A 25,584-nucleotide genomic window follows, 5' to 3' on the forward strand; every position below is an offset into this window, starting at 1 on the left:
CAAACACTTAAAAATGCGTCCACACTGCCGACATGTCAACATAATTGTTCAGTAAAATTTCTTCGATCTTTTGACGTATTTGGCCGAACACCAAAAGTGCTTTTTTTGCTATTTTTGGCTGATTAATTTCGGTGGCCAAACATTTGGTGCATCCCTAGAAAGGAGGGATTAAAGTGAGCACACAACATTACGTGTGGTTGCTACACAGGCTTTACCTCCAAAAAAAGATGTTCAAGTGTCATAGTGTTCCAAGATTTCAGCAATTACTTTGGTGAGTTTGGTGATAATGGTGAAACCTACGAAAATAGAATAAAGATTGTATGAACCGGGGTTATCCTTAAATCTCCTTTCTCCGTTTCAGTTGTTATTCTTTTATTTTTATTGCCTTTACAACTAGAGTGAGTGACTTTCCCTGTCAGTCCTTGTTATGTCAGTTTACTGTATCTGTCCTGCTTCTTTCATTTGCTCCTGTCCAGTTCTCTACTTCTCTAAGTCTGACTGCTCCCATGGAGGCCCCCCTGCAGGCCCAGTACGGAGCCCCTTTAGAGCCTCTGGGTTTTGGTTTAGGCCACCCCACAAACCCCCTCAGCCACATGGAGTCCTGCCCGAGTCCGAACACACAGCATCTGCCCGAGTATGAACGCACAGATTACCTTCATGGATCCCACTTCTCTCCTAATGGGACCTCCACTACTGACAGTGCTGGCTCATCAACAACCATTAATTCATCAACATTTGTAGCTGAAGAAGAGGAATCCATGGTGGACTCTCAGCCAATCTGCTTTAAAGAAAACCCTTTCTTGGTGGCCAATCGCAAAGGAAAGGGTCGTCCACCCTCAGAGCAGATCCTGTCGGGGCCTCCTGTGGGTTATGGGAAGCAAGGCCAGCTGCAGCCCTGGTTGTTCAGCAAGGCAAGCCGCCTGCCTGAGTGTGGTTTGGAGGCAGCATGGTGTGTTACTGCGCACAGTTTGTGGTTTGGCTCACTTGTGTCCCTTGAAATGGATCATATGCATCAAGACTTTGACAAGAAGGTTTTATTTTGTAGTTGGCATGTATCCGAAGAGTGCAAATACTTTGTCATTAAGATGAACGTAGAACTGCAACAGTCAACAGAAATCAAGATTAATTAATCATATAGAGAACATATTTAAGATAAAATGACAATTATCTGATTGCCACTATTTAAATGTGAAATTTTGCTGGTATACATCGTTTTTACTATTTCTTTGGGTTGGTTGGAAAAAATTTTAAAGACATTAAAAACCAACGACTACAATCAATATTTTTATAATAATATATCAAGTGACAATGTTTAATGTGAATAGGGTTTCTTAGTGAAGTTTCAAAAACCTCACTTCAGGCTCTGAGAAAGTGGGATTGACATTTTCCACTGTTTTTGGCCCCAGTGGATATCACATCCATGCTCTTGGGTTTTTTAGTGCTAGCTTAACTGTTTCTCTGCAGAGGAGGAGTAAGGAAAAAAAAAAAGATTCTCACAGTGCAAAGGTCCATCGAGAAATCGTTTTTCTCTAAGGAAGTATGCGTCCAGGTTGTGTGTATCTCTGTGTAACAACCAACTGAACTGGTGCATGTTTTTGCTGTGAGCACAGAGCTTGTAGCACCTCGTGAGGTATTTGAGCACATAGTCCGGATCGACAGGAATGTCTGTCCCCAACAGCTGCGGGAGGTCATGAGTCACGAAGGACCTCGACCTGCGGGACGCACAGAAAAGTGCATGTTGATCAGCAAAAAGTTTTCTACAGGACTGACCCAGTGAATCTTGTTTTGGGTTTCTGAGTAAAAGTAAGAGCAGCTGTTAAGTGTATTTTTCATGTTTTTCCAGGCGCCACCTTCTGATTTCACCAGGACGGACAGCCCAATCAGGGAAGCACCTTATTCTCCCATCATCCAACCGGTGAGCAGTCCTAACACCCAGCGCTCCTGCCCAACATTCATCACCTGCTGTCCCGCCATCTTTTTACTTTATTGTCTCCTTTTCCATTAGTCATTTCTAACGCTATAGAAGAGGTATCTTATAGTTTACCCTTTTGAACTTTCCTCCCACCCGTAGCCCAGCCACCACTCTTCCAACAGCTGCCTGTGTGCAGGCAGGGAGACACGCTTCGTAAGTGGGTCTTGTGACCCTCTCTGCTCTGGCCTGGATTTTTTTTTTAGCATATGTGTCGGCTGCTCTGAGCCCTCTATATGTTAATAAAACATAAATAGTTCAGCTACCGTGTCTGCCACAGTCCTACCAGTCTGAAAAGCATGTGTGCTTCTCCCTGCCCAGCTGATTACTGATGCTTTTGCCTCATGCGTTCACTGGAGAATAGATTTTTGACTGATTGTCCTTAATATATCTACTGACCAGTTATGACTTCATATTATTCACAGGACAATAACAAAATAAAACTTCCATTTTTCCTTGAGCAAAGTTACCAGTCTTTTACATTTATAATTTATAAGAGGAACTGAGAGATCAGTCTGGTAAAGTGAGACAAAGGGCCCACACTTGGTGATCACATGAGCTCAAGGTAAACCCTGGTGGTGTTGCATTGTTTGATAGTGTCTTCATTTGGCCTGGCATCATCCTAAAGAAACTCCAGTAGTTAAATTGTAGTGTTTATATGCACTGTTGGTTAGCAGAGGGTGTAGATCCATGCATTTCATTTCATTGTCATTGTTTTATTTTCATTGTTTTACAGGCCAACGTTCATTACACCTCATCTCCTACTGCCAAGGATGACATTTCCTCATCAGTGAGTGTCTATAGAGCTTCAGAAAATAACTTTTGTAGTACATGAGAGTTGGAGTGAGCACACCCGTTTACCAACATATGAAGCCAATATATACTCGCCTTTTTAGTAAATGTCTTTTATCAGTTAGACATGCCAATGAGACTAAAAGTTTTTTCTGTAAAATAATTGTTTATATATAGTATGATTTCCAGGCATTTAACTTGATTATTAGATCTCAAAGAGCCTTGACCTTCAAGAAAAAAATGTTTGTTTGTTTTTTCCTAACTTTTGTGGATGGACACTTGGTGCTTGTAATCATTGGGGATAAAAAGAACCTAAGATTGTAAGACACCATAGACCAAAAATCTGAATGGTTAATTGTGATCTGATTTGTGTGCACCATTAGCTTCAATAACTTTTGATTCGTCAGCTTGTAACGCTTTATATTTTCACGAGGGCTTTTTCCTTTAACCAATGGTCTGAGTTTGTGATTTGTAATTTTATGCCGTATTAACTGAGGGGACCTGACTGATCTCTTGTATAAAATATCTTTTGTTTTCCCTCCAGACGCGACCGGGTGCCATCCAGCCAGTTGGGCGCGTGCGCCAGAGTAACTCCCCTGCCACTCCGGACGGTCACAGTCCCAACCCCTTCCAGCATGGCCCCTCCCCCTTCAACTCCCAGACCTCTGTAAGACCCCTCACCACCACATAGTGCTGTTTTCTATCCACTCTCAGCTCTGTGCCGCCTGCTCTGACTGCACAGCCCCAAAACACTCAGGTGGTGTCTCACAGCAGTACAGCAGAGATGCAGGTACTTAGGATTTTCTTAAGAGGCTAGAACCAAATGACGGAAGACTTGAGTCTGTGCAGGTGCTCCAGGCACACCTGGAGGTTATCTGTGTTTGAGCTACACCTGCAAACGGATCATCCAGCCCGACTGAGCTCCTGAATTAGACAAACTTCCTCAAATTGCAGTTTTCTGAAACTTACTTCTTCCTTTAGCAAGCAGTATAGTTGAATCGGTAAATGTTGAGGAAGCTATGTTTCATCTCACGTCTTCCTGATTATCCAACGAAGCTTAAAGTCAAGGGCAACTGGACTCTTCAACCAAGTCCAGTTGCCCTTGACTTTAACCTTTACTATACCTATAACTATGACCTGGATGACTGAGAATCTTCATAGACGTCTTCCTGATTGTTTCACAAACAGAAAAATCTGCCATGGCTTTCCAAGCCCTACTGTCTGTCTTTCTCTGGCATACTCCCCTCCTATCTCACATGAAACCAGCCGCCATGCTGTTCACCTGTTCTCCTCCACAGTCTTCTTCAACTTTGCTGGTTTTGCTGGTTCATAGTCTACCCTCTCCTCCATGTCTCTGTCTGTCCGTCCTTCCCACCTCCTCTTCTTCCCCTCGGCTCCTTTACCATATGGACCCCCCATCCCCTCCATGCCCACCCACCCTCCCCCCCTGCAGCCTCGCGCCCCCTCCCCCACCTCGCCCGACGAGTTCCCCATGAATGTCAAGCAGGCATACAAGGCGTTTGCCGCTGTGCCTCGCTCACTGGCAGTGCTGGAGCCGCCGCAGGTAGGCCGTGCTGCCCGGACTCCTCCGGGTCACAACGACAAAAGCATGCTGTGCTGATTGGTTGGTCTCACCCCGCCCCCTCCTGACTGCAGCAGGCTGTCCTATAATGAGACTGCGCTGTCGGGGGGGCCTGTGACGTGCTGTGACGTGTGGAATGCGTTCATCGTTGGTTTTTGTTCTCCAGTGCCATCATCTGTCCATACCGGTGTTGAGTCTTGGTCCATTCATCCGTGTGTGGCTCGTGTACTAATATTCAGTCCCCCCCACATGTTGTATCCCAGCTGCTAATCAGTCTGCCTGCTCTGTATTTCTGTCTTCGTCCTTAAGTCTGAATGTTTTTTTCATTTTACTAACACTGTGCTCCTCCAACAGGACCTGTATGGTGTGAGGAACAATTTCCACCCAAAGCAACCTTCTCCAGAGGTGAGTGAACATGATGACAGCTGTCTGTTGTACCGTGTTTGACCAAATATAAGATTTTTTTCCTTGATAAAGTGGCAGTTGTATTATATTACAGGACTAGACATTTACATGTTCACAACATCAGATGTTTCTTTTGAGTGAAGAGAGTACCAGTGTTGCTTTATGGGTTGTTTGTAGCTGTGTTGATGCTTTAAAGTTAGTTTCAACGTGCAGGAGTTCTCAATTTTCCCAGCAGGACAAATCAAGTATTTTTCCAAAAACAGATATTGAAAACAGGGGGTGGTCTCCTTATCAGGCCAATATGGTATTCAAACAGTGAATATTGAATCTGCAGCTGCAAAAACAAAATATCACAGCATGTCTAAATATGCTGTAAGGTTACTGTAGTTACATACTATGGAAAAAGAACAATCCACTGGCTGTTCGTCCTCTCAGTCCGGTGACAACTTGTGTGGCCTTTTCAGCCTGAGTTGAACAACGAGGTGTTTGATGATGACATAGATGGTCAGGAGGGAGCTGGTAAGGGTGTGAGCGGCAAGTTCTCCCCCCGTCGGGAGTATATCAGCCTGGCAGCAGTGCCTCGCCTCTCCAGGGTTTCCACGGACCTGCAGGTACCCACCGCCTCCGCCACACGTCGAAGCAGCCCTGTTCTTTGTCTGGGCCGTGGTGTGCTTGGCTTGACCGGTGGTGGAGTCTCTGCTCTCAGGGAGACAGCCGTGTTACCTCTGTCAATAATGGGACTGCCAATTTAATTGATGTTGAATTGGCTAAATGGTGTTGGGTTCTGTTTTAATGGCAAATGTTTTTCTTCCTGGTCTGTCGTACTTTTCTTCTCTGGTATGTCCTGTGACATCCTCTGCTCTTTTGGCAAATGGCTCTGCAACAATGCAAATATCAATAAAAATCTACTTTTTTAGCAGCAAATATTGGTCTTTATTTTGCTGTTTTGTCATTTCTAAATATTGCAGCTGCTTCAGGTGCTATGATCTGATCAGTTGCAATATTCATCTTTCTGTGTTCTGTCCTTGATTTTTCGTTGTAACCCAACAGAGTCCTTCTCCCAGTGGTAGGGGCACCCCAGAGCAGCGCTCGTTCAGGGACCGACAGAAGTATTTTGAGATTGATGTGAAGCAGCAGACGCCAGACAAACCTAAACCTCGAGTCTCTCTTGTTGGAGAAGATGACCTCAAGAAAATGAGGGAGGAAGAAGGTTTGTTTCCATCACAGTAACTAATAAAAACATCTGACTTTGCTAACCTGCTTTTGAAATTTGCAAACCTTCATCTGTTCATCGCCCCAGAGAGAAAGTTTGAGCAGCGGGCGCGGGAGTACTTGCTGGATGAAGACGATGACGAGGAGGAAGAGGAGGACCTGGCTAAGCAGGTGGCACAGATGAAGGCCTCCGGCAAAGTGTTGTTGGATGGAGTGGAGTACAACGTGGAGCCGGTATCCACCCCATCCCAGCACTGCTCCACACCACCAAGCTACAACGCCACACCACCGAGCTACTGTGGCAGCTCAGGGTGAGAAGTTGTATAGTATTTTTATTATTACTTTTACACTTAGAAGTCACTTAATGACTATAGGCTCGTGGCACTTACCTCACTTATTATGAAAGCATTTGAGAAAATTATAAAAGAGGTACTTTTGGAAATAGTGCTAGCAAACCTGGACCCATTCCAGTTTGCCTGTAGGTCTGGCAGAGGCACTGATGATGCGATGGGGACTCTATTGAGTATGATGTCGGAACACTTGGAGGATGCAAATACTTTTGTACGATTAGTTTTTATAGATTTTTCCTCAGCTTTAATTGTATCCAGCTCCAGCCCCATATTTTAGCAGGTATACTTGAGACCATCCACAATATTGATCCTGGTTTGATTAGTTTGTTGATGGATTTTGTTTAACTGAAAGATCCCAACGTGATCTTTGAAGAAGGTCCATTCACCCACCCTCTGTTTGAGAGTTTAGGTTGCTTCCTTCCTTCCTTTAACTGTGGTCTTTTTAACAGTGTATTTCTTTTGCCTATTTTGATATTGCTTGTTTGTAAGTCATGACTGTTGATAGTTTTGTGTTCACTGCTGTCTGTACAACAAATTGTCCCTCGGGGACAATAAAGATATCCTTAATCCTTGATCCAGCTTTCTTCAGCTAATAGTTTTTTGTGTGTTTAGGCCATCCTCTGTTGATGGTAAGGGAGACTCTCAGAGGAATTCACTGGAGGATGGCTTCAGGCTGGAGCAGAGGCCCAACTCCATGACTGGGTAATTACATCGTACACAACATATCTGAATGTTTCTTTGCTGCTGTTTTTGTCACCATAGTCATCACTGCTACTTGTATGTCTTGTCAGTCTGATCCCGGTGTATCCCGGAGAGACGGCGGCTCCCATCCGCACTGCCAAAGCAGAGCGCAGACACCAAGACAGACTTCGTATGCAGAGCCCCGAGCTGACTGTGGCCCCTGACAAGGACCTGTCCCCTGCTGAGAAACGAGCTCTGGAGGCTGAGAAGAGAGCCATGTGGAGGGCAGCACGGTAAATTTAACACTTTCTGACTACAAAATGTATTTTTATTGCAATAATTTTACTTTGTGTTTTCTCCTTGTATTTCTAGAAACTTGAAATTAACAGGGATGTGTAAAAAGAAAAAAAGAACCAGTTTTCATAGTTAAAATTCCTTCTTCCAACACTGTGTTGGAAGAAGGAGACTCACTTTGAAAACAAAAATGAAAACCTGTTAACTAGTGCAACTGTTCATCAGTGTTTTCACTGTTGGCTTATTTTTGAATAATGTGATCATGAAATGTCATGGCTGCTGGTCAGAGTAATGAATTGCATCCACAACATTAAATATTTGATGATATAAAAAAACAAACAAATCTTGTCCAGATTTATCCAGCAACTGTTTTGACTTTTTCTGAAACATTTTTCACTTAATTAGTTCAGAATTAAAAATGTCTGTCAGTTGATTAAACCTCTTATTAATCAATCAACCATTTCAGCATCAATACAAACTCAAACAAGCTGTAATAACCTTTAGAATCCGTGTATTGTTTGTTCTTTCATTATTTCGTTTCAAAACCATATCAGAAAAACCAAGTTGTTTTTTGTTTTTTCAAAACGGAAAACTGGAATAACAGACATCTGTTTTGTTTTTTGGTTTTAAACCCATAACGGAAAAATATTGATTTTGATATTTAATGAGTCCGATTTGTGTTACACTTGATAAACCTGCGATACAGTTGATCGATGGCGGTGCCTGATTAAATGTAATTAAGATGAGCTTGAACATCAACATAAGTGGGTTTTTAGTTTTTAGAAAAGCAGGACAATATTATATAGCTGTAGCACCGGAGGCTGCAGCTATATAATATTGGCTCAACGTTCAGTTTGTAACTCACTACTGGAACAGGAAGCTTTCCTGAGAATCCTCCGGTTTTTAAGATTTCTTCAGTGTCAAATTAATTCAGTTATAGTTGTCACAACATCCAGTGGTACACAGCAAACATGAACTGTTATTAGTTAATTCGGCGAGCTGTATATTAACGAGGGTGGCACGGTGGTACAGTGGTTAGCACCTCACAGCAAGAAGGTCGTGGGTTCGAACCCCGGCTGCCCCAGCCTTTCTGTGTGGAGTTTGCATGTTGTCCGCGTGGACTTCCACCATCCAAGACATGAAGGCTAGGTGAATTGGTGTCTCTGAATTGTCCTTAGGTGTGAGTGTGAGTGGTTGTCTGTTCCACTTGCAACACAACCCGTAGTAGGTCTACTGCTGGAGAGGGAGCGGGCGCTGGAGCGTACAGGGCGAGAGAGAGGAGGTCGCGGGTGCGACCTGGTGCGCTGTGGACAGTCGGTGATCCCTCTGGCTGGATGAAGCCTTACGCAACTGATTACGCATGATCCACGATGATAGGCTACAAAAAATAGAAATGAATGGCAAAAAATAGCATATTGTTGATATTTTAGAGACCCCCCAAAATATTACAAATCATGTTTTCAGGGGAGCTCATGTCTTATTAAGAGGAGTAAAGCTCCCCCGTAGTTCGCACCCTGGTCGTAGCCTCGAGAAAAAATCCTTGATAAACATATTCGGGTATTTTCTTAGATCGCTCGGGTAACCAGCTGCTTCAGATCAGCCTTGACCACAGGCCGGTCAAAGATAGAACAAAACGCATCACCTTTGTTTTCCGTTATGGGTTTAAAACAGAAAACCCCCAAAACAACTTGTTTTTTCCGATTTGGTTTTGAAACGAAATAATGAAAGAACAAATACACGGATTCTTTAGTAAGTAGTGTGGGTCAAATGGGGACATCGTCCACAGCGTGTCTTGCAGAGGCTCACGTTAGTTGTGTCTCCTGATCGTTTTGAGGCTTTGACACCCTTTGCATCTTTCCACACTAATATTAATATTTTCAGCTTTATATGTGCACACCAAAGTGGGTTTACACTTCAGTCAGAAGAGGGGCGGTTTGTTTTCTTTGAGCAGCACGACTGTACTGATATAAACCTTGACCGGGATGATAACACTGACCGATGGAAGCACGTGGATGTAGGGAGAGAAGCACGTGCGTAAATAACACCAAGTACAAAAGGACTTTTGTCAACTGTCCGACTCGTCAATAACTGTTCAGTTACAGCCAGCCCAAATATAAGTTCAGTTCTTTTGTCTGCCGCCTCTGTCTCACTACTTATTTCTAAAAATGGGATCTTAGTTATTGTTCTTGGCTCCTAAATGTGTCAGTGTTTTACCTTCCATTCTTTGGTTTTCTTCTCTTTTTCTGTCTGTGTGCCTTTTCTTCCTTCCTCTCCTCCTCATATTCGTCCTGCATCCTGGTGTACCTATCCTATTCCCTCTCCTCCTCCTCCTCCTTCACCCTTCCCCTGGCCTCGCGGGGCTCAGGCCCTACGGCCTAGAGGAGGATGTTAGGCAGTATGAGCAGGACCTGGCTAAGAGGCTCTACCAGGCCCGAGTGAGGGCCTCTCAGGGCACGGCAGAGGCCCCCCAGCCCCCCACCTCCTCCTGTACCTCCTCTGCAGCCTCCCAGCTCAGGTCTGCTCCTCGGCCCCAGCCACTAGGGCCAGACGCACGGCATCGTGGGGGTGTGCTGGGGTGCTTTGGCATTGGGGTATTTTGCTAGAGGCCGAGTTTGGAAAGGTCCAAGCAAGCACTCGCAGCAACACTGCGACAGTGCTTCCACTGCCTTTCTAGTGCCGTCTTGCTTACTGCACGTCTTTGCTGTTTCTAGCTTCATCTGGTCCCCCCTCTTTATTCTCTGTATTGTCTCCCCCCCTCTCTGCAGCACTCTTTTCATTTGCGCCTTGCTGTTCTCTTGATTTTCTTACTATTATTTGTACTAACACACAGCCTGCAGTAAGTATGCAAGCTATTTGTGAGTTGAGGGTAAGCCTACTAGCAGTAGGTAGTCCTTTTCCTGGAATGCCTCTTATTACGCAATTAAATTGAAACCGGTTGTTTGTCACAGCAAACCAGGACAAGGAGCACCCGAAATTAGTCGTGATGGGTACTACACCCGCCCATTATAGCGGTGTATGTGCCTCTGTCAGTCTTTGTCTCTTGTGTTTCTTTAAGTCTTTTCTTATGTTCTACCATTTATCTGATGGCGGCTGTTCCTCTTGTAGAATGAAGTCTCTGGAGCAGGATGCACTGAAGGCTCAGATGGTCATCGCCAAGTCTCGGGACGGGAAGAAACGTGGGACACTAGACCAACTGACGGAGTCGCCCTCGCCCGCCCCCACACCCTCTCCAACACCTATGGAAGGTAGGAAGCTGCTGTCCTTAATGCTGCTGAGGGCTGTTTACATGGCAACATTACTTTGTTGAAATAGATTCATTTCAAACAGCAGAACCAGTTTCAACAGGGCACTGTATTTCCTGTACTTAGCAACAAGTGTATACAAAACTACCAGCATGACAGAGATGAAGTGAAGGGAAACACAGCATTTGTGCCCTTTGCTCCTAATTTTCAGAATATATGCCTCTTTCAATTAGATCAGATTTAATTGATTTATTTTTAAGAAACCTCTTACTTTTATTCATCATTTGTACCTGATATTTTGCACTTTCTAACTTTTGTTTTAAAATCTAAATACATCTTTACGTATGTGCAAGCAAATATAATCTAATGCTTGATATGTCATTCCCAGCCCTCCTTGCCTTTCTATTCTAACTTGACATTTTCTGTTTTCCTCTGACAGAGCTCAGTCCTCGAGGACTAACCTCTCCAGGCCGGCTGGTAAGCACTGAACATATTCCTTTTTCTTAGTCTCCAAACTGGTTTTGATTGATCCCCCCCCCGTGGCCTTTGTGTCAGTGTGACCAGCGTGAATTATCAAATATTTCAACAAAGATGTAACGCTTTGCAGTTTCATTTCAGGAGCTTTATTTGAGAAATGCAACAAATGAGGTTGTTTGGTTACAGGCCGGAGAAGGGAAATTACATTTGCTTCCAAACACATTTGTGGCATTAATCCACCATCTTGTTCATTATCACTCTAGCCAATCAGAGCTGAGAACACACTCTGCTCTGCCATCATATGCCAGCTGGCTGTTTGAATCACCCATTAGCCTCTCTGCCTCCCACCTATTTCCTCATTCCTTTCTCTTATTCCTTCTCCACCCCTTTCTCTTCCTTTCTATACGTTGTCCCACCCTCCTCCTTTTTCTCTGTCCTTGTTTTCCTATTTCCCCTCTCCCTCTGCTCATTCCTGTTTGCTATCCTTCTAGTCCCTGTCGTCAAAGAAGTTTGACTACCGACAGTTTGCTGCCATTCCTTCTTCCAAACCCGTATACGACATCCAGGTATTGGCTGCATGCTGAGCTCCCGGGGGGCCCGACCTCCTCCCCTCCCCCTGGCTTTCCTTGCTCCCCTCTAGTTTCTCTGTTAATCAAAAGGCATCACTGCAACTGAAGTCTAGGTTTTGCCTCCTCACAATCTCTGGTCTCTCACTTTTAACCACTCACAAATGTCACAAATCATTCACACACCCATCTATCTCTCAGCTAACTAATCAATCACAGACAATAACACTGACCAGCTGCAGAGACACAGGCTGGTTTTTGATCCCACTAACCAGAATTGGTTCCGGGGGAAATGGCCACAAACTCTGCATTTTATCGACTCTCACATTCAATTCCATGCCTGTCTTGTTCCACGCATGGCTCACGTATCAGCAGAGGACTAACATGTCCTCCATTACATTTCCTCTCATGTGCTGGCTTTTGAAACACCAATCTTCTGAGGGGTCTCCTCTTGCGCTATCAGTAGGGTAGTTTTGTGTTAAAAAGTTTCTTTCCTTCTGTGTGGAAGAAAAGATGGGAGGGGAAGCTTGGGAATCCTGGAGTATAGTGCTGGAGTGAGCAGAGCTTGTCTGGAAGTGGTCTTTTAAAATGGGTCAAGATGTGTGTCACTGAGTGTGGTTTAGTTGTTGCACAGTGACATCAATTTGTTGTCCCTTTGGTAGATGTAATGTAATTTGACATCACCGTATGGTAAGTGTTTGTATAATGTTTTAGACTCCTGCATATGAAGTGATGTGGCCATGTGTCGGTAACGTGACTGTAACTTTAACATCATATTTGCACACAGGAAACTAGAGGGACCGCTATGATCTGCAAGGTGAGGGTCACATGAACCAATCAATGCAAACATTAAACATTTATGATAAACAGTTAGAAGCCAGCCTCACTCTAAATTATGACATTGTACCTTTTTAATGGACATTCATGCAAACATGACATCTGGTTAAAGTTGATAGTTAATATAATTCAGTTTGTATCGCATTTCTATAATAAAAGTATTTTATCTTGCCCCTCCCCCCCCCCCCCCCCCAAAAAAAAAAACAAACAAAACAACAATATCAGATGTGTTAATTGTGACATTTAATTTAAAACAAACAAACTTATAAAACGACCTCTTCAAACTGTCAGCCAGCTCCTCCCAGAAGATGTCATGCACAGCCATTAATAAACAGACTAGGTTGATCTCATGATCTTCAGCTTGCAGGTCATAGTGGTCCTCTGACAGGCTCCGTAAGTACAATAAACAGCTTCTCAACACAGATTACAAGATAAAAACATTATCGGTCTTGGTAATATAATGGCATCAGCACAGAGACAGAACAACTCAACATGCTGCTTGGTTTTTCCGTCGTGCCTGGTGACTCTTGTTGGTGCTGTAGTGTCGCTCTGTTTGCTGTCTCTTTGTGGACGTGCCTACACAACAAACCCCGGAACTGATGATCTAACCTCCCTTTCCTTTAACATGCCCATCTCTCAGGGGGGACTAGTCAAGTAGAGGTACTCTGGCTTTTGTTGCTCTGACAGATTGGGAGCTTCAGTGCTGTCTGCTAAAGCTGCTGTGAGCGGCTGGCATGTGTTCTCAGTCTCCCTCGCTGCCAGCTCCACTGCTCACACGGTGAAGGCTTCCCCTGGGATACAGGTTACTGAGAACACCCCCACCTCTCAGTTATTTACAGTCTCTTCTTGTCTTCCAGTCCCCTGATACAGTCGATGACGTGCAGTTCCACGACGACGGCTCCACTAACCCAGGTCAGTACTGGAGCTATTCAGTATTTTAAATTGTATCAGCACAAGCCTGAAAAAGATGTGTGGACTTCAAGTGATGGATTTATTACCTCAATTTCTTCTTTCCCACTTTGATTCAGGTGAATACCTGGGATAAGCAGCTCGTCTTGGTAGGATCCTGTGTGCATGTGTTTTTGGGAACATGTGAGAGTGTGTTAGTTTGTGCATTTATCCTCTAACCTGTGTGGAAAACTGTGGGTTCAGGTATTAAGATGGGTGTGCTCTGCCTGCTGCTGAGACCAAAGTGGAAGAGAGATTTGCTGTTTTGTAACTAATGATCTTACACTAACAGTGTTCCAGACTGCATGGATTTGTTTAAAGCGCTGACTGAAGCTAGTGATTAAAGGGAGCTGTTATCAGTCAGTATGCTCATTTTAGTTGTTAAATGTTTTGTAAATACATGCAGCAGGTCAGTCATCAGAAGTCTCTTTAACAGTATTTCTTAATGATTTTAACTCAGAGGGAAGCAACATGCCTGCAGGCGATGTAATGTTCCTGAAAGTGCAAATGTGTCTGAATTGAGGCCTTTTTTTAAACTCTGACTGTGGATGGAATCATTTTAGACGTGAGGATGCATTGCTACAGATAATTGTCATCTTTCATCCACCCACTCAGCTGGCACAGCGATGCTTCGGTCACTTAAGCACATGTCAATCATTTTGATGACGTAATAGCAAATGAGTTCTTTAAACAACAATTGGTACCAACTCTTGCTGTGAGTTTGAATATAGAGCCTGTTGAGGTGTCAGGTTTAAACATGCAGTCACTGGGTGCTTCAGTTTTCTGCTCAAAACCTTTGGGTCCTGCTTTTTTCCAGCTGCTGATCTGAATGTGGGGCTTCTCTCGCAGGTTGAAGGGATCCATCTGCTTTCTAATCAGTGAAATGAAAAGAAGCTAAACTGCAGCAGCTTTATAGATGCAATTCTGAAGTTGTTCTGTGTTTTTTTTTTTTTGTTTTGTTGCCTAGGGCCTACTGCAAGTCCTGAGGTCTCCACCCCGCTGCCTGCCACCTCAGCCCTGGAGGAGATGGCCCTTTACAGCAACAAGCGCAAACTGAGGCAGGGCCGCCGCAGCCTGGAAACCGCTGTGCCCACGTAACACCTCACACTGAGAGAAGAAATGCGAAGACATAATGCGAACACAGACACACATTTTCATTCACTGTGGAGTACTGGTAACACGTGGGTGCATCCACAGGAGGTGCAGAGTCACTAAACACTACAGTGTCAGTAGAGCGAGATTTACTTTCCTATATATAACCACTGCAGAGACTAAGAAGCTGATAGTCACCACACGTACACACTCACTTATATCCTGCGTGCCAGTCTTGCCTATACAGTCTGTGAATGAGTTGGCAAGTTGCTCAACAGTCCCTCAAGGGCAAGAACGAGCTCGTGTGGTTAGCTAGGATTGCTACTTACAGACCATTTGTTTTTATTTGTTCTACACTCAGTTTACCTTTTTAGCTGATCTGTTTTAAAAAGAGTTTTTAGTTTTTAATTCTCGCACCTCCAATGATTCTGCTGTTTTAGAAAAAAAAAACATACTGGAAGAGAAAAGAAATGGGTCTTAGCTATACTAACTTCTTGAAATGATATTTTTAGGCTTTCAGTGAATAGATTGTAAAATGTCAGGGGTTTCTTTAACCTGGGGTGGACAGGAGTGTATATATTAATTGAGGAGGGAACATCCTGCTACCTTCATAGTCAAGTTGTGGAGCTTTAAAAACAACAAACAGTACATATCTTTTTTTGCACTGTCACTGATCAGCTTTTTAAGAATATCTTAATTTATTGTTTTACTAAAATTAAAGGTGTTCCATTTTAACCCTTCCAGCCCTTTTGGGCACAAAGAGCATGACTGATGCTTCTAATCATTTATCATTACAAAAATGTAGAATAGATATGGGTCAAAGCTTTTAACTAATAAATCACATATCAGTTAATCTATTATATACACTTATTCTCCAGGGGTTTTTAAAAGAAGCATATCTACAAATTAGATTGCTTGGACAATGTACAGCTGTTGCACATCTGTGTCACAACTCACCAATGGGTTGGACCAAAATATCGGTGAGTCATCGGTCCAGATTTATTGACTGTTACATTCCCCTTGTATAGAATATAACTCCACTCGAGGTTGCAGCATTGAGCTGGCAGTTTCACAGAAAAGGTTGAGAATATCAAAGTTTGACAACATACATTTTTAGCATAATGTACTAATTAACGGTACTTATCCTCCCTGTTTAGGGTATCTTTTATTTTACCAATGTGAATCATTAATTTCTATCCTAGAGCTATATGGAGGTATTCCAGAGTGACGTGAAGGTAGCAGGTGTTTTATATTTCTGTCTATGGTTAATTTAAATCTGATGCCACTGAAAAATCATTTATTGTGTGAATAATGTACAAATAATGAAAGGAAAGCAAACTTGGGTCTGAAACTGAGCCAGTCTTGACCTAGACCAAGCGAGTGTCTGGACTGCTGATGTGTCTGGGTTTGGACAGGCCTGGTATCAGGACACTCTCTGCATGTATATTGGTTTGTTAATGGGAGAGCTGCGAGAGGCAGAACCAATTTAGAAATCCCTCTCAAGATATTGATCTCATTCAGTTCACTGCTTGACACACTTGTCAGTTTATGTATCTGATGGGTATTTTTGCAGAATCACAGCATAGTAGCATTTGTTAATTTAATGTAGGTCTTCTAATGATAGCTTTCCATGTTGCTCTCACTGACTGAAATTCAGTTTGTTTGATAACATTTGCAATGGCTGATATTTCTTTTTTTTTTTAAACTTACAGTAGGTAAATCGTTTTTCAGATGGGTTTCACTACATTATTAATGCAGTGTTTCATGTTTGTGTGTTTTATTCTTTTGTCTTGAGTTCTCTTTGGGGGCTTTTACTTTGCAAATAGGTCGGAGGGAAAGGGGTCAAGGGTTAGAGCTCATACAAGACTGTAACTAGTGAATTTGTACAACCAAAGAAGTCTATTTTGTGGTTCAGGAATAATAAATTTTACTTTTCATTTAAGAAGCTGATTCATTGTGTTGTGTCTTTTGTGCTTGATGTACAAATTAAATGTAGAAAACCCTGCAGTGGAGAAGTGAATGAGGCTGGTTGGCAGTGGATACACTAAAATGGAAAATTACACACGTGGACGCTCACTAGTTCACTAACTTTAGTTTGCACATAAAACTCACTTAGGTAACAGGTGGAATCGGAGGTCTTCTCTGTCCAGACGAGTTCCTCTGTGCCCTGCTATTCCGCTGTTGACATAGAAAAATCTTTGTTTACAGATTAATGATTGTTAATATATCTCTACTTTGGCAAAGACCTTTTCCACCATTCACTGCACGTCATTACATGTGAAACAGAATTGAAACCCACCCTTTTCTGAGTTCTGTGGTGGGTGTTGTAGAATGACTCAGCGCTGGGGCTGCCAGGAGCAAGCCTCTCCTCTGCACCATCGTCCTAAGATCAGCAGGGAAGCAGATAATAACGCCTTACCACAATTTAGTCACAACTTTCACTATATGTAAAATTAATAATTTCCTCCACTGCTTGAGTGGGACTTGCACCTGTACCTTTTATGTACAAAAGCATTATTGTGCTTCTACTTGAAACATGTATTATGAATGTGGGGCAGACTCACTTGTTCGAGGGTCTTTTCCATAGTTATGTCCAGCTCTTCCTCAGGCACCAGGAAAAACTTCTTATACCAGTTCTCAAATTCTGGGACACACAAGCAATTGCTTATTTTTTTGAGCTTGTATGTATGAATGCTGTAAGCTGTGTCAGGGAAGCTGTAGATAGAAGATCTTTGGAGAACTGACCAGAGAGCAAGCGCAGCCTGCACTGATCCACAAGATGCTGGCAGTAGTTGACCTCTGCCTTAATGTCACGCAGCACCTCGTATCTCTGCCGGTACAGGGCCTTCAGCTCTCTGAGCTGCATTAATAAAGGGGCATCTGGCTCCAGCAGCAGTGGCTCCCCTTCCACAACCAAATACTGACCTTCATACAAAAACACAATGAAAACATTATTTAACCTCTTAAGTCCCATGAACCATCGGTACAAACCCACACTGTGCAGTCAAGCACTCTCCCATTACAATAACCATTATACCTTTATTTTTGGTGTAAACACAAAACATTTAGTGCACGAGCAGTACGTGTGATAGAATAATCATTAATCTAAGGTCCATTTACTAGGTTTTTCTGAGCTTTGGGTTAGGTTCCATTAAGTTCCATTAATAAAAGCTGTGACACGCAAAATTTACGGCTGGTAAAGTGCCTCAGCACCAGTCTTAGCTGCCATGTTGAAGCAGACTGGTAATGAGGATTTTCTCTCACTAGCTGATATTCCGCTTGTTAAGGAATGTGTTTCAACAACAAATACCTCACATTAGGGAAGACTAGGTTCCATTTCATGGGAACTTTAACAGCAGCAAAGCACAAATGAAAGAATGGTATTTTCTTGATGACAAACATTAGCAGTACCTTGGCCTTCTCTTATCTCCTTGTGCTGCTGTATGGTGGCCATGGTGCAGTCGATGTCTCTCTTGACAGTGTTGACCTCCTCAGTGAGCTGTCGAAGAAGACTGCGGCGTTCCAGCAGCACGGTCTTGTTCTCTTTGAAGATGCGGTTGATCTGGCTGCCTTGTCCCACCTTAAAATCCTCAAAGGCCTCCTCTTTGGCTCGTGCAGAGCTGGGCAGAGACGGGAAACTTCTCAGTGATGAGGGCATCAAAAAAAACAATACACATTCCATTTATCGGACTACCAAATGATCTCTGAGCTGACCATTTCATAGATAAAATTATATACGTATCATACACATACTCAGGGTGGAGGGGTTCGTTGCCAGGTGGTTGTGATTCCTGCGTGTCCTGGCTCTCTGTATCTGGTTCTTGTGACTCCCTCTCAGGCGTCTGGACAGAATTCACCTTTGATTTTGAGGCACTCTCCAGACGCTTCCTTGGAACTGGACTCCCCTCTCCTAGTCTCTTGCTTTGGCTGGATAATAACATTAAGGGTGCCATTAGGAAAACCAAAGTAACACATGTAACTTAGTCCAGTCTTTCAAAGAGTACACAGGCAACAAATCAGCTGGACCTAGGTTGGTTTTTATTTATTCATTTAACTGTTAAGTTGAATGCTGTTAAGTTTCTAAAGTGTTTTTATCATTCATTTAATGGTCTGTTGTTTTCCAGATTGGTTACAGGGGTTTTCAAAGTCTGTGGCACCTCCGCCCTCCTGATGGGACATCAATGATCCTCAATAATGTAAAATGATTCTCAGGCAAGTTCTGAGTTATATTTTTTTCTCTGAACTTACTTAAATTTGTAAATTTGCTTAACACTGAATCTAAAATGTTTGCATCAGATCTGTGTTTAGATTTGTAAATCTGAGAAAGAGATTTTATGCCAATTGCAGCAATCAGATGCTATGGACAAATCAATGATAACACCAGCATGTACCTCTCCCTTTCACTTCACACAGTATCTTTGCCTCATGTCTCTCTCTCTGAGCCCCCCAGGGAAGGTGTGCCTCAGAGTTTGAAAAGCTCTGGTCTATTGTATCCCAGAGCGGTCAAGAATAATTTCAATGAGGAGTTTTGATTTCACAGAAACGTATGTTTCTGCCAAAAATTTACTTGAGGGGAAAAAATACTTGTACAAAAATTGTCACATTTAAAGAGACTATCAGCAGAATTTGCTGGCTTCCATCTAAAATGGTCACTTACCTCTGTTTGTCACTAGGCTTCTTAGTTTTGGCTTTGACCGAACTTGGGCGTTGGCTGTTTTTCAGTGACTGAGGAGGAACCCCAAAGCTGACGGCCTCCCCATCCTCAGCGCTACCTCTGGTATCCCACTCCTAGAGAGTTTACAAAGCAACATCTAATCAAAGCTCAATCACCATGAATTGTTCACTGACCAGGCAGTCATTGGTACAAGAGACAAACAGAATTTCCATGCTGACCTTGACAGCAGTTGTGTTAGCACTCTGATCTTTTTTCACCAAGTTGTAGGTCTGGCATAGCTGAGCTTTTACCTTCTGCTCCTGTTCCCTGCATGTTTATACATACATAAACATGCTGAGTCACGTACCATTAACAAGTTAAAGTCTTGTTCCAAATTAGCATTTTGAAGTTGCAGATTTCAAAAGGTAGATGATACTCACTGCACAGCGAGCTTGAACTGTGCGAACGCTGCTTGGACCTGCCTGATACTTATGATCTGTAATTACATGTCATACAGAGAGAACTTTAAAGCCTTCAAAGGACAATTCAAAGACACAATTTGGTACGGCAGAGGAAGTATTCACAGCTGTGCTCTTTGTTATGTTCTCACACTGATTTCATCCAGGCTTCCCTCTAGGTACCTCCGAATATGGCTGTGGATCTCCGCCAGCTGGGCATCAGACAACGGCTCGCACGTGAGGCTCGGCCGGTTCACCTGGTGAAGGGTGAATGAATTTAAATTTTAATATGAACCAGCTAAATGTGTTCCTGATTCTAATGCCTTGAAATAAACACGACAAAGGCTGAAAGACAGTATTTTTCTTTGTTAACAAAAACTGTCCTGCTGAATAAAATAAAACTGAGCAACACCTTGAATCTATTAAAGTATACATTTTGTGCTGATCTGCAAGTGTGCAGCAGTAAACCAGGACAATAAACACATGAGACAATATCTGCCATCTCACCATTTTCCTGCTAGCTCTACTCACCAATGTATTACACAAAGAGAGTTCCTCTTTCAGCGTCTGTACATCCTTTTGAAGTTTCTTGATCATGGCCTAATCACAACAGTAAATTTCATGAGATCACTCTATTGTCTGATGACTGACAGTACAGCACAATGCAGGTTGTAAACAAAAATAATACATATATTTCTACCCATGTATGACTACTTAGAGTAGTTTTTGTGTCATGTGATGTGGTACGTGTTTTTTCATGTGAACTCACTGCTGGATCCATGTGTTCATTAACAGCAGGGTCAGCCCGGAGACACTTCATTCTGCCGGCAAAGCGCAGAGTAGAGAGCTGCAAAGAATATTATTTATCATCCAGAGCTGAAATGACACCACATACAGTAAGAAAGAGAGTTTTCTTTTGTATATAATATATCCCACTCCTTACTGTTTCTTCTATCCGTGCAGCCTCACCGTAGATGTTGGCCACAAGCACAGTGTTGCAGTTTCCTCCTACAGAAACAGACAAATACTTTGTTTTTCTAAGTATTACTACACAGCAAAGGGCTGCTTCGACTTCAAATATCAGCATTGTTAAAAACCAAGTGCCTGGCAGTCTCACCCAGTGAGTCTTTAAGAGCATGCGTGAGTTTACTCTGTCTGAAGGGCACGTGGTCTCTGCGACGGTCTGCCAGGGCCAGGATGGCCTGTTCCAGGAATGACAAGGACTTGTTGATGTACACTGCTTCTTTTAACATCTGACCCTCTGACTGGAAGACAAGGAAGGTGACATGAAGTGGGGAAACGGTTAAGTGATTTGACAAATAATACAGAAGGCCTTTTTCCACTTTGACAGGAGGATCAAAAATTCAAAAGCAACTTGAAATATAACCAGACACACTGGCTGGCACACACTAAAACTTACCCCAGTCTTTCGCAACCTCTCCGAACCGGCCAAATCCACCAAATTCAGCTTGGAGGTGATATACTTGCTGTCAGAAAGAGTCCGTGAGCGGGACTGTGAATGAGAAAGACATAGTCTACTACTTAAAATAATGTGCAGGAAAAGGCATGTTTGACCACAGTAAACAATATAGTAAATCATGAAAGGTAATTTGACTTCTACCTCTATATGCACAGTGAAGATACAGTGGGACCTGGAGGAGTTCCGGTTCAATGCGTGAGATCCAATAATGCGATTCATTTCACCCTGAGTAAAGAAAGAACAGCTTCATAAAAAAGGTTCAGCTTTTAACAATGCATCCAACGCTGATTACACAATATACAGATTTAACAGCCATGAAATTAAACCATAGACAAAACCATAAACTTTATTTCACAGTAAAAACTGTTGAAACTGTGGGGGAAAAACAACAACATTCCAACAACAGCATAAACTGGAATTAAAAGTAAATTGAACCTTCGCTAAGCCACGCTCCCGAATACACGGCAGTCCAGTCACAGTATAGGACTCTCTCTAACTGAGGTCCGACACTCATGGCTTCTCTCCATTGACTTTAATGTAAAAAGAGTCGCTGTCTAGCTTTTTTTGGCTGTATTTTTCTAAGATCTGGTCAGGCTTCGGCAGGTTCTCTCACGTGAACAGAAAGGGAGACAGCGCTCCGCGAGTGAACGGCAGGCGCTCTATGGATAGTAACCATGGCAACGGCTTCTGTGCGCTACACAGCCGTAGCCTTTTTAACTTAAATTAAAATTATACATAGGCTAACTTTACCTGATAGGCCTGCATTTAGTTTTGCGGGGATGCTCTGCCATGTGAATTCCCTCCTGCTGATGTCCTGATAACTCTTTAGATTCTGGAAACTCACAAACAGCGAGGATCAGTCTCTCTTCCACTGATTTGTGCTGCGCGTCGCGTACAAGACAATTCAACTTCGGCAGCAGGCGTGCGTGTGCGTGAGACGAGCACGACCGCGACGGGAACGCACCCAGTACACCTTGTGCTCGACCACTTCACCTCACTGTAACAAGGAAACTTGCTACTGAACATAGATAGTTTCTGCTGCTGCCTGATAAAAGAAAAATATTTCTGCTGATACCTGCTCAGAAAAAATCCCAAGTAAACTGGACTCTGATGGTAACTTGTTTTAACAAGCTAGATAAAATTCCCTGGCAGTGGGAAATAGCTTTTGTTTAATATGTGATTTGATTACATTAATGTTTAAGTTGAGATTTACAAGAAATATTTTATTGATACTGTGTAAAGGGAATACTGCTGGTGAAAAAGTACCTTATTTGTTTAACGTGTTTAAAACCACGTTATTACACTTTTATATATAGCAGTTCATTTAAATCAAAAGTGTGCAATACACTACTTTCGAATTCATTATTCAATTTTGCGCGTAACAATGCGATTAATCGCTGCCCAGCACCAGTTAGCTAACGCTAGCTAACTTCCTACTGAACGTAACGTAATAAAGCCCTACTGTTCTGCTTTTTAATGACTGTAAAAATGAATAGAGGCCTACCCAGCTGTTCAGGAACACTGTTGATCCTTACTTGTACTGGGTGATCTGTAGGCTTTAGCTTCCATCTTTCATTTTTTTGACGTCCGTTTGAGTCAGTTTTACAGCCTGAATACAACCTTGAAATGTATAATGCAACTGCAAAACGGTCTGCTTCTTTCTGAGATCACTTTTCCAACAAATTAGACAATATTTCTCCAGCGAGTGCAGAAATAGACAGTGGCAGCGCCGACAGTTTGTCAGTAACAGTAACTAAGGGGGAGCGGAGCTTAGCGAAGGGTCAATTGCAGTTTACATCCTCTTTACAATATTTAGAGATTTTCATTTCACCTGTGGGATAAGAAAAGCAACAAGTACAATCTGCCACATGAGCATAGGGCCCTCAATGGGAACAATATAGAAAAGAAAAGATGATACTGGACCTTTGGATCAACAGTTTTTTATGCTTGCTGGTCATATTAACTTTAATAGTTAATACATTTACATTTTTTGCCAAATTATTCCTTCAAGTTGGACAGGTTTTTACAGTTCTAAACTTTAGACCACACACCTCAAACAGCAGGTTGAGGGCCTCCTCCTCACTGTGGACAGGGTGAAGAGACAGACCTCTGATGAATACCCCTCTGCCCGGCTCCTCCGTCACCACCATACCGCGAGGAGACGGGTGTTGTGTGCCTCGCAGCGATGGCAGCAAGTCCACCAGGGTCTCGTTGTAGATCTCCAGGTAGGACAGATGCACAGTGAAGGCATGCTCAGTCCTTTTCTCCACCTCTTGAAACACCTGAATACAGTGTTGAGATATTTAAAAAAAAAAAAAAAAGCCAGGGTGTTTCAGACGTTAAAATGTTCACGAGTGAGTTACCTCCTGAAGGGCCCGAGGGATGACACCTCTCTGCTTGTATGATTCTGTGGATCCTGTCATGGTATAGGTCTTTCCTGCACCTGTCTGCCCAAAACACATCACAGAACCTGAAAAATACACAACAGAAGACATTAAAAATGCTAGACTAACACTACATAATGAACATCTCCAAAACACTCAATATAATCAAGGGAGTGAGGGCCCTTCTACTGGCTAAGACACATTAACATTAAGTTGGGAACACTTATCTGGTATTACTAATTGACTGCACTTTGTTAGTTGATGTAGACAAACAGGTTCTACCGTTGTAGCCATCCAGTGCTCCCAGTACCACCCGTCGGCACACTTGGTTGTAAAACTCCTCCTGGGACACATCCTGCAGGACGCCCTCCACCTGGAATGACCAGGAGCTTAGCTGACTTTTGTTGGAGTCCCTGGGCTTCCTGGAGGTTTTCCTGTGACAGATGTTCACTGTCTGAGGGACAAGACACAAAAAGAGATTTAGAGTATACACTCTAAAACTACAAACATTAATGCATTAACTGAAATAATGCCTCAAGGTGTCAGCTGTGCTGTGGTCAAGATCCAGGACTAAATACAGAATGAATTGTGGAAACTGCAAACAACGCCTCCTGCTTTGTTTATGAGATATGCTCAGTTATATTTGGAAATAAGGTTGTAAAAACGGGTGATTTTGGCAAAGCTGTCATTTGGGGTAAGGTTATTTATTACAGATATGGATGTGGTGAAGTTCTTAGCCACTGAATATTGAGATAATTGTCTGACTATCACAAATTCAGTGGCTATTAATCTATCCACCCTTATCTCTATTAGATATTGATTTACAGATAGGTGACAAATAAAAGGAAACTCCGAAATAAAGGGCCTTAAAATGAAAAGCATAGTCTTCATGAAGTCAGGATTTACTCCAGTGGAAAGCATTAGTAGCACCATCTGTTATCCTCTTTATGAATTAATCTGTCAATCATTATCTCCATTATTTAAGTAAATGTTTCTAAAAATGCCAGAAAATTTCAGAAATGTCCATAACAAATTCCCAGAGCCTAAAGTGGTCTTAAACATCCCTTGTTTTGCCCAACAAACTGTTCAAACCCCAAAACATATTAAATTTATTGTCAAAGAAGAATAAGGAAACCAACAAAGAAATAATAATTAGGCTTTTTTTTAAATGTTGCAGATTTCAATTTTGAGAGGTGGTTTTGGCATAAATGATGGCTCCACTCCATTTAAATGGCCCAGTGAGCATTCATGCATAATAGCAGGGCCATAAGCTAAATGTAGTGCAGCCATCATTAATGTAATTAATTGCACCTCTACCTTTTCTGTGAAAGGCCTTTTAGGAAAAAAGTTGTGCAGATTCTCGAGTTTGGAAAGCATAACCACATAAAGTAACCCAGTAAGCATGACTATAATGATTTGCAGGTGCTAATAAGTCTAACTAAAGGTCTTAATATTACTTATCATTTATGGTGTTTATGTGCTGTTGAAACAAATCCTAGTAATAGATTTAACGAGTTTTCACCAGTTAACGAGTTTTAAACGCATCAACGGTTTTGACCGCAAAATAATTCCTGCTGGGCAAAGATAAATTAGCTTTATTTTTATTTTATTTTTGAAATTCAAAAAAACAAAATCGGCTATCTTTCGGTTTAACTGGATCTTAATAGTGGCATTAAAACCTGTTACCTGTCCGTCAGGAAGACATTCAATTAAGTCTTGGGCGAAGTTCGCCGTCGGTCTGACTCGGACAAACACTCCGACCTCGCTGTTGTGAGCCTTCATAGTTTACCACTTCTGTCCGAAACACGACGACAACTGAACAAAACTAAAGTCGACAGCTTAACTTAACTACATTCACTTGAACTAGTCGAACATTTCAGCTGAACTTTATCCTCTTCATCTCTTCTGTTCAACTTCTGCGGTTTACATTCAGCGTCTAGGTAACGACCGAGAGCGCGCACGTTAAGGCAGAGCGCGCCCGCAGCGTGGCCTGACCATCTGTGAACATCATCAAATTATGATGTCAATCATACGAAACATACGATTAACAATCATCGTTAATAAAAAAAATAAAAATACTGTTTGTCATTAAATTACAAAATGAAAGAATTTCTAAAAACTTATTCCAACTAGCCATGTTCCTTCCTATCTATGGAGGCTG

At 42.5% G+C, this 25,584-nt stretch overlaps 2 protein-coding genes across 18 annotated transcripts in view; one reads left to right on the forward strand and one right to left on the reverse strand.

The window, feature by feature from the left end:
• scrib (scribble planar cell polarity protein) overlaps positions 1-16,397 on the forward strand; it is a 73,478-nt gene extending 57,081 nt beyond the window's left edge. For 3 of the 6 annotated variants that reach the window (XM_046056237.1, XM_046056321.1, XM_046056409.1), the window contains 12 exons: positions 1,844-1,915; positions 2,706-2,759; positions 3,306-3,428; positions 4,698-4,748; positions 5,799-5,958; positions 6,049-6,271; positions 6,923-7,012; positions 7,102-7,284; positions 10,391-10,530; positions 10,967-11,004; positions 13,265-13,319; positions 14,323-16,397. In XM_046056237.1, the coding sequence (XP_045912193.1) occupies positions 1,844-1,915; positions 2,706-2,759; positions 3,306-3,428; positions 4,698-4,748; positions 5,799-5,958; positions 6,049-6,271; positions 6,923-7,012; positions 7,102-7,284; positions 10,391-10,530; positions 10,967-11,004; positions 13,265-13,319; positions 14,323-14,453 (1,320 nt within the window). In that variant the 3' untranslated portion in view covers positions 14,454-16,397. Of the gene's footprint in view, positions 1-1,843; positions 1,916-2,705; positions 2,760-3,305; positions 3,429-4,697; positions 4,749-5,212; positions 5,360-5,798; positions 5,959-6,048; positions 6,272-6,922; positions 7,013-7,101; positions 7,285-10,390; positions 10,531-10,966; positions 11,005-11,495; positions 12,508-13,264; positions 13,320-13,435; positions 13,466-14,322 lie in introns of those variants that run through there. The other 3 variants (XM_046056655.1, XM_046056576.1, XM_046056492.1) reach the window with 3 other exon arrangements.
• On the reverse strand, positions 12,629-25,389 carry kif9 (kinesin family member 9). 12 transcript variants are annotated; one of them, XR_006826068.1, is made up of 23 exons: positions 25,110-25,389; positions 23,706-23,877; positions 23,403-23,509; positions 23,091-23,321; positions 21,181-21,264; positions 20,980-21,072; positions 20,677-20,824; positions 20,503-20,567; positions 20,329-20,406; positions 20,091-20,159; positions 19,712-19,816; positions 19,542-19,597; positions 19,341-19,428; positions 19,105-19,235; positions 18,201-18,374; positions 17,859-18,085; positions 17,193-17,372; positions 17,012-17,091; positions 16,747-16,830; positions 16,560-16,643; positions 14,150-14,462; positions 13,406-13,473; positions 12,629-13,332 (listed from the first exon to the last, which is right to left on the reverse strand). XR_006826068.1 is itself a non-coding variant. In XM_046057065.1 (21 exons), exons 1-20 carry the CDS (start codon positions 25,203-25,205, stop codon positions 16,560-16,562), a joined length of 2,352 nt encoding a protein of 783 aa, XP_045913021.1. In that variant the 5' UTR covers positions 25,206-25,389; the 3' UTR covers positions 12,629-13,365. The 12 variants fall into 12 exon arrangements, 8 of the variants coding, with proteins under 8 accessions (XP_045913021.1, XP_045912902.1, XP_045912750.1 ...); XR_006826092.1 differs by lacking the exon at positions 14,150-14,462; XR_006826049.1 differs by having other exon boundaries at positions 12,629-13,473.
• Between the last annotated feature and the right edge of the window lie 195 nt (positions 25,390-25,584).

The sequence above is a fragment of the Micropterus dolomieu genome, linkage group LG01, assembly GCF_021292245.1.
Source record: "Micropterus dolomieu isolate WLL.071019.BEF.003 ecotype Adirondacks linkage group LG01, ASM2129224v1, whole genome shotgun sequence".
Taxonomy (NCBI): domain Eukaryota; kingdom Metazoa; phylum Chordata; class Actinopteri; order Centrarchiformes; family Centrarchidae; genus Micropterus; species Micropterus dolomieu.

Bases quoted from the DNA above. Each gene is read 5' to 3' on its own strand.
- kif9 (XM_046057065.1), bottom strand. From the start codon at position 25,205: ATGAAGGCTCACAACAGCGAGGTCGGAGTGTTTGTCCGAGTCAGACCG. The intron at 23,322-23,402 runs GTAACTCACTCG...CACTGTATTCAG, and splicing joins TCCCTCGGGCCCTTCAGGAG to GTGTTTCAAGAGGTGGAGAA. The intron at 20,825-20,979 runs GTAAGTTTTAGT...CTTGTCTTCCAG, and splicing joins AGAGGTTGCGAAAGACTGGG to TCAGAGGGTCAGATGTTAAA.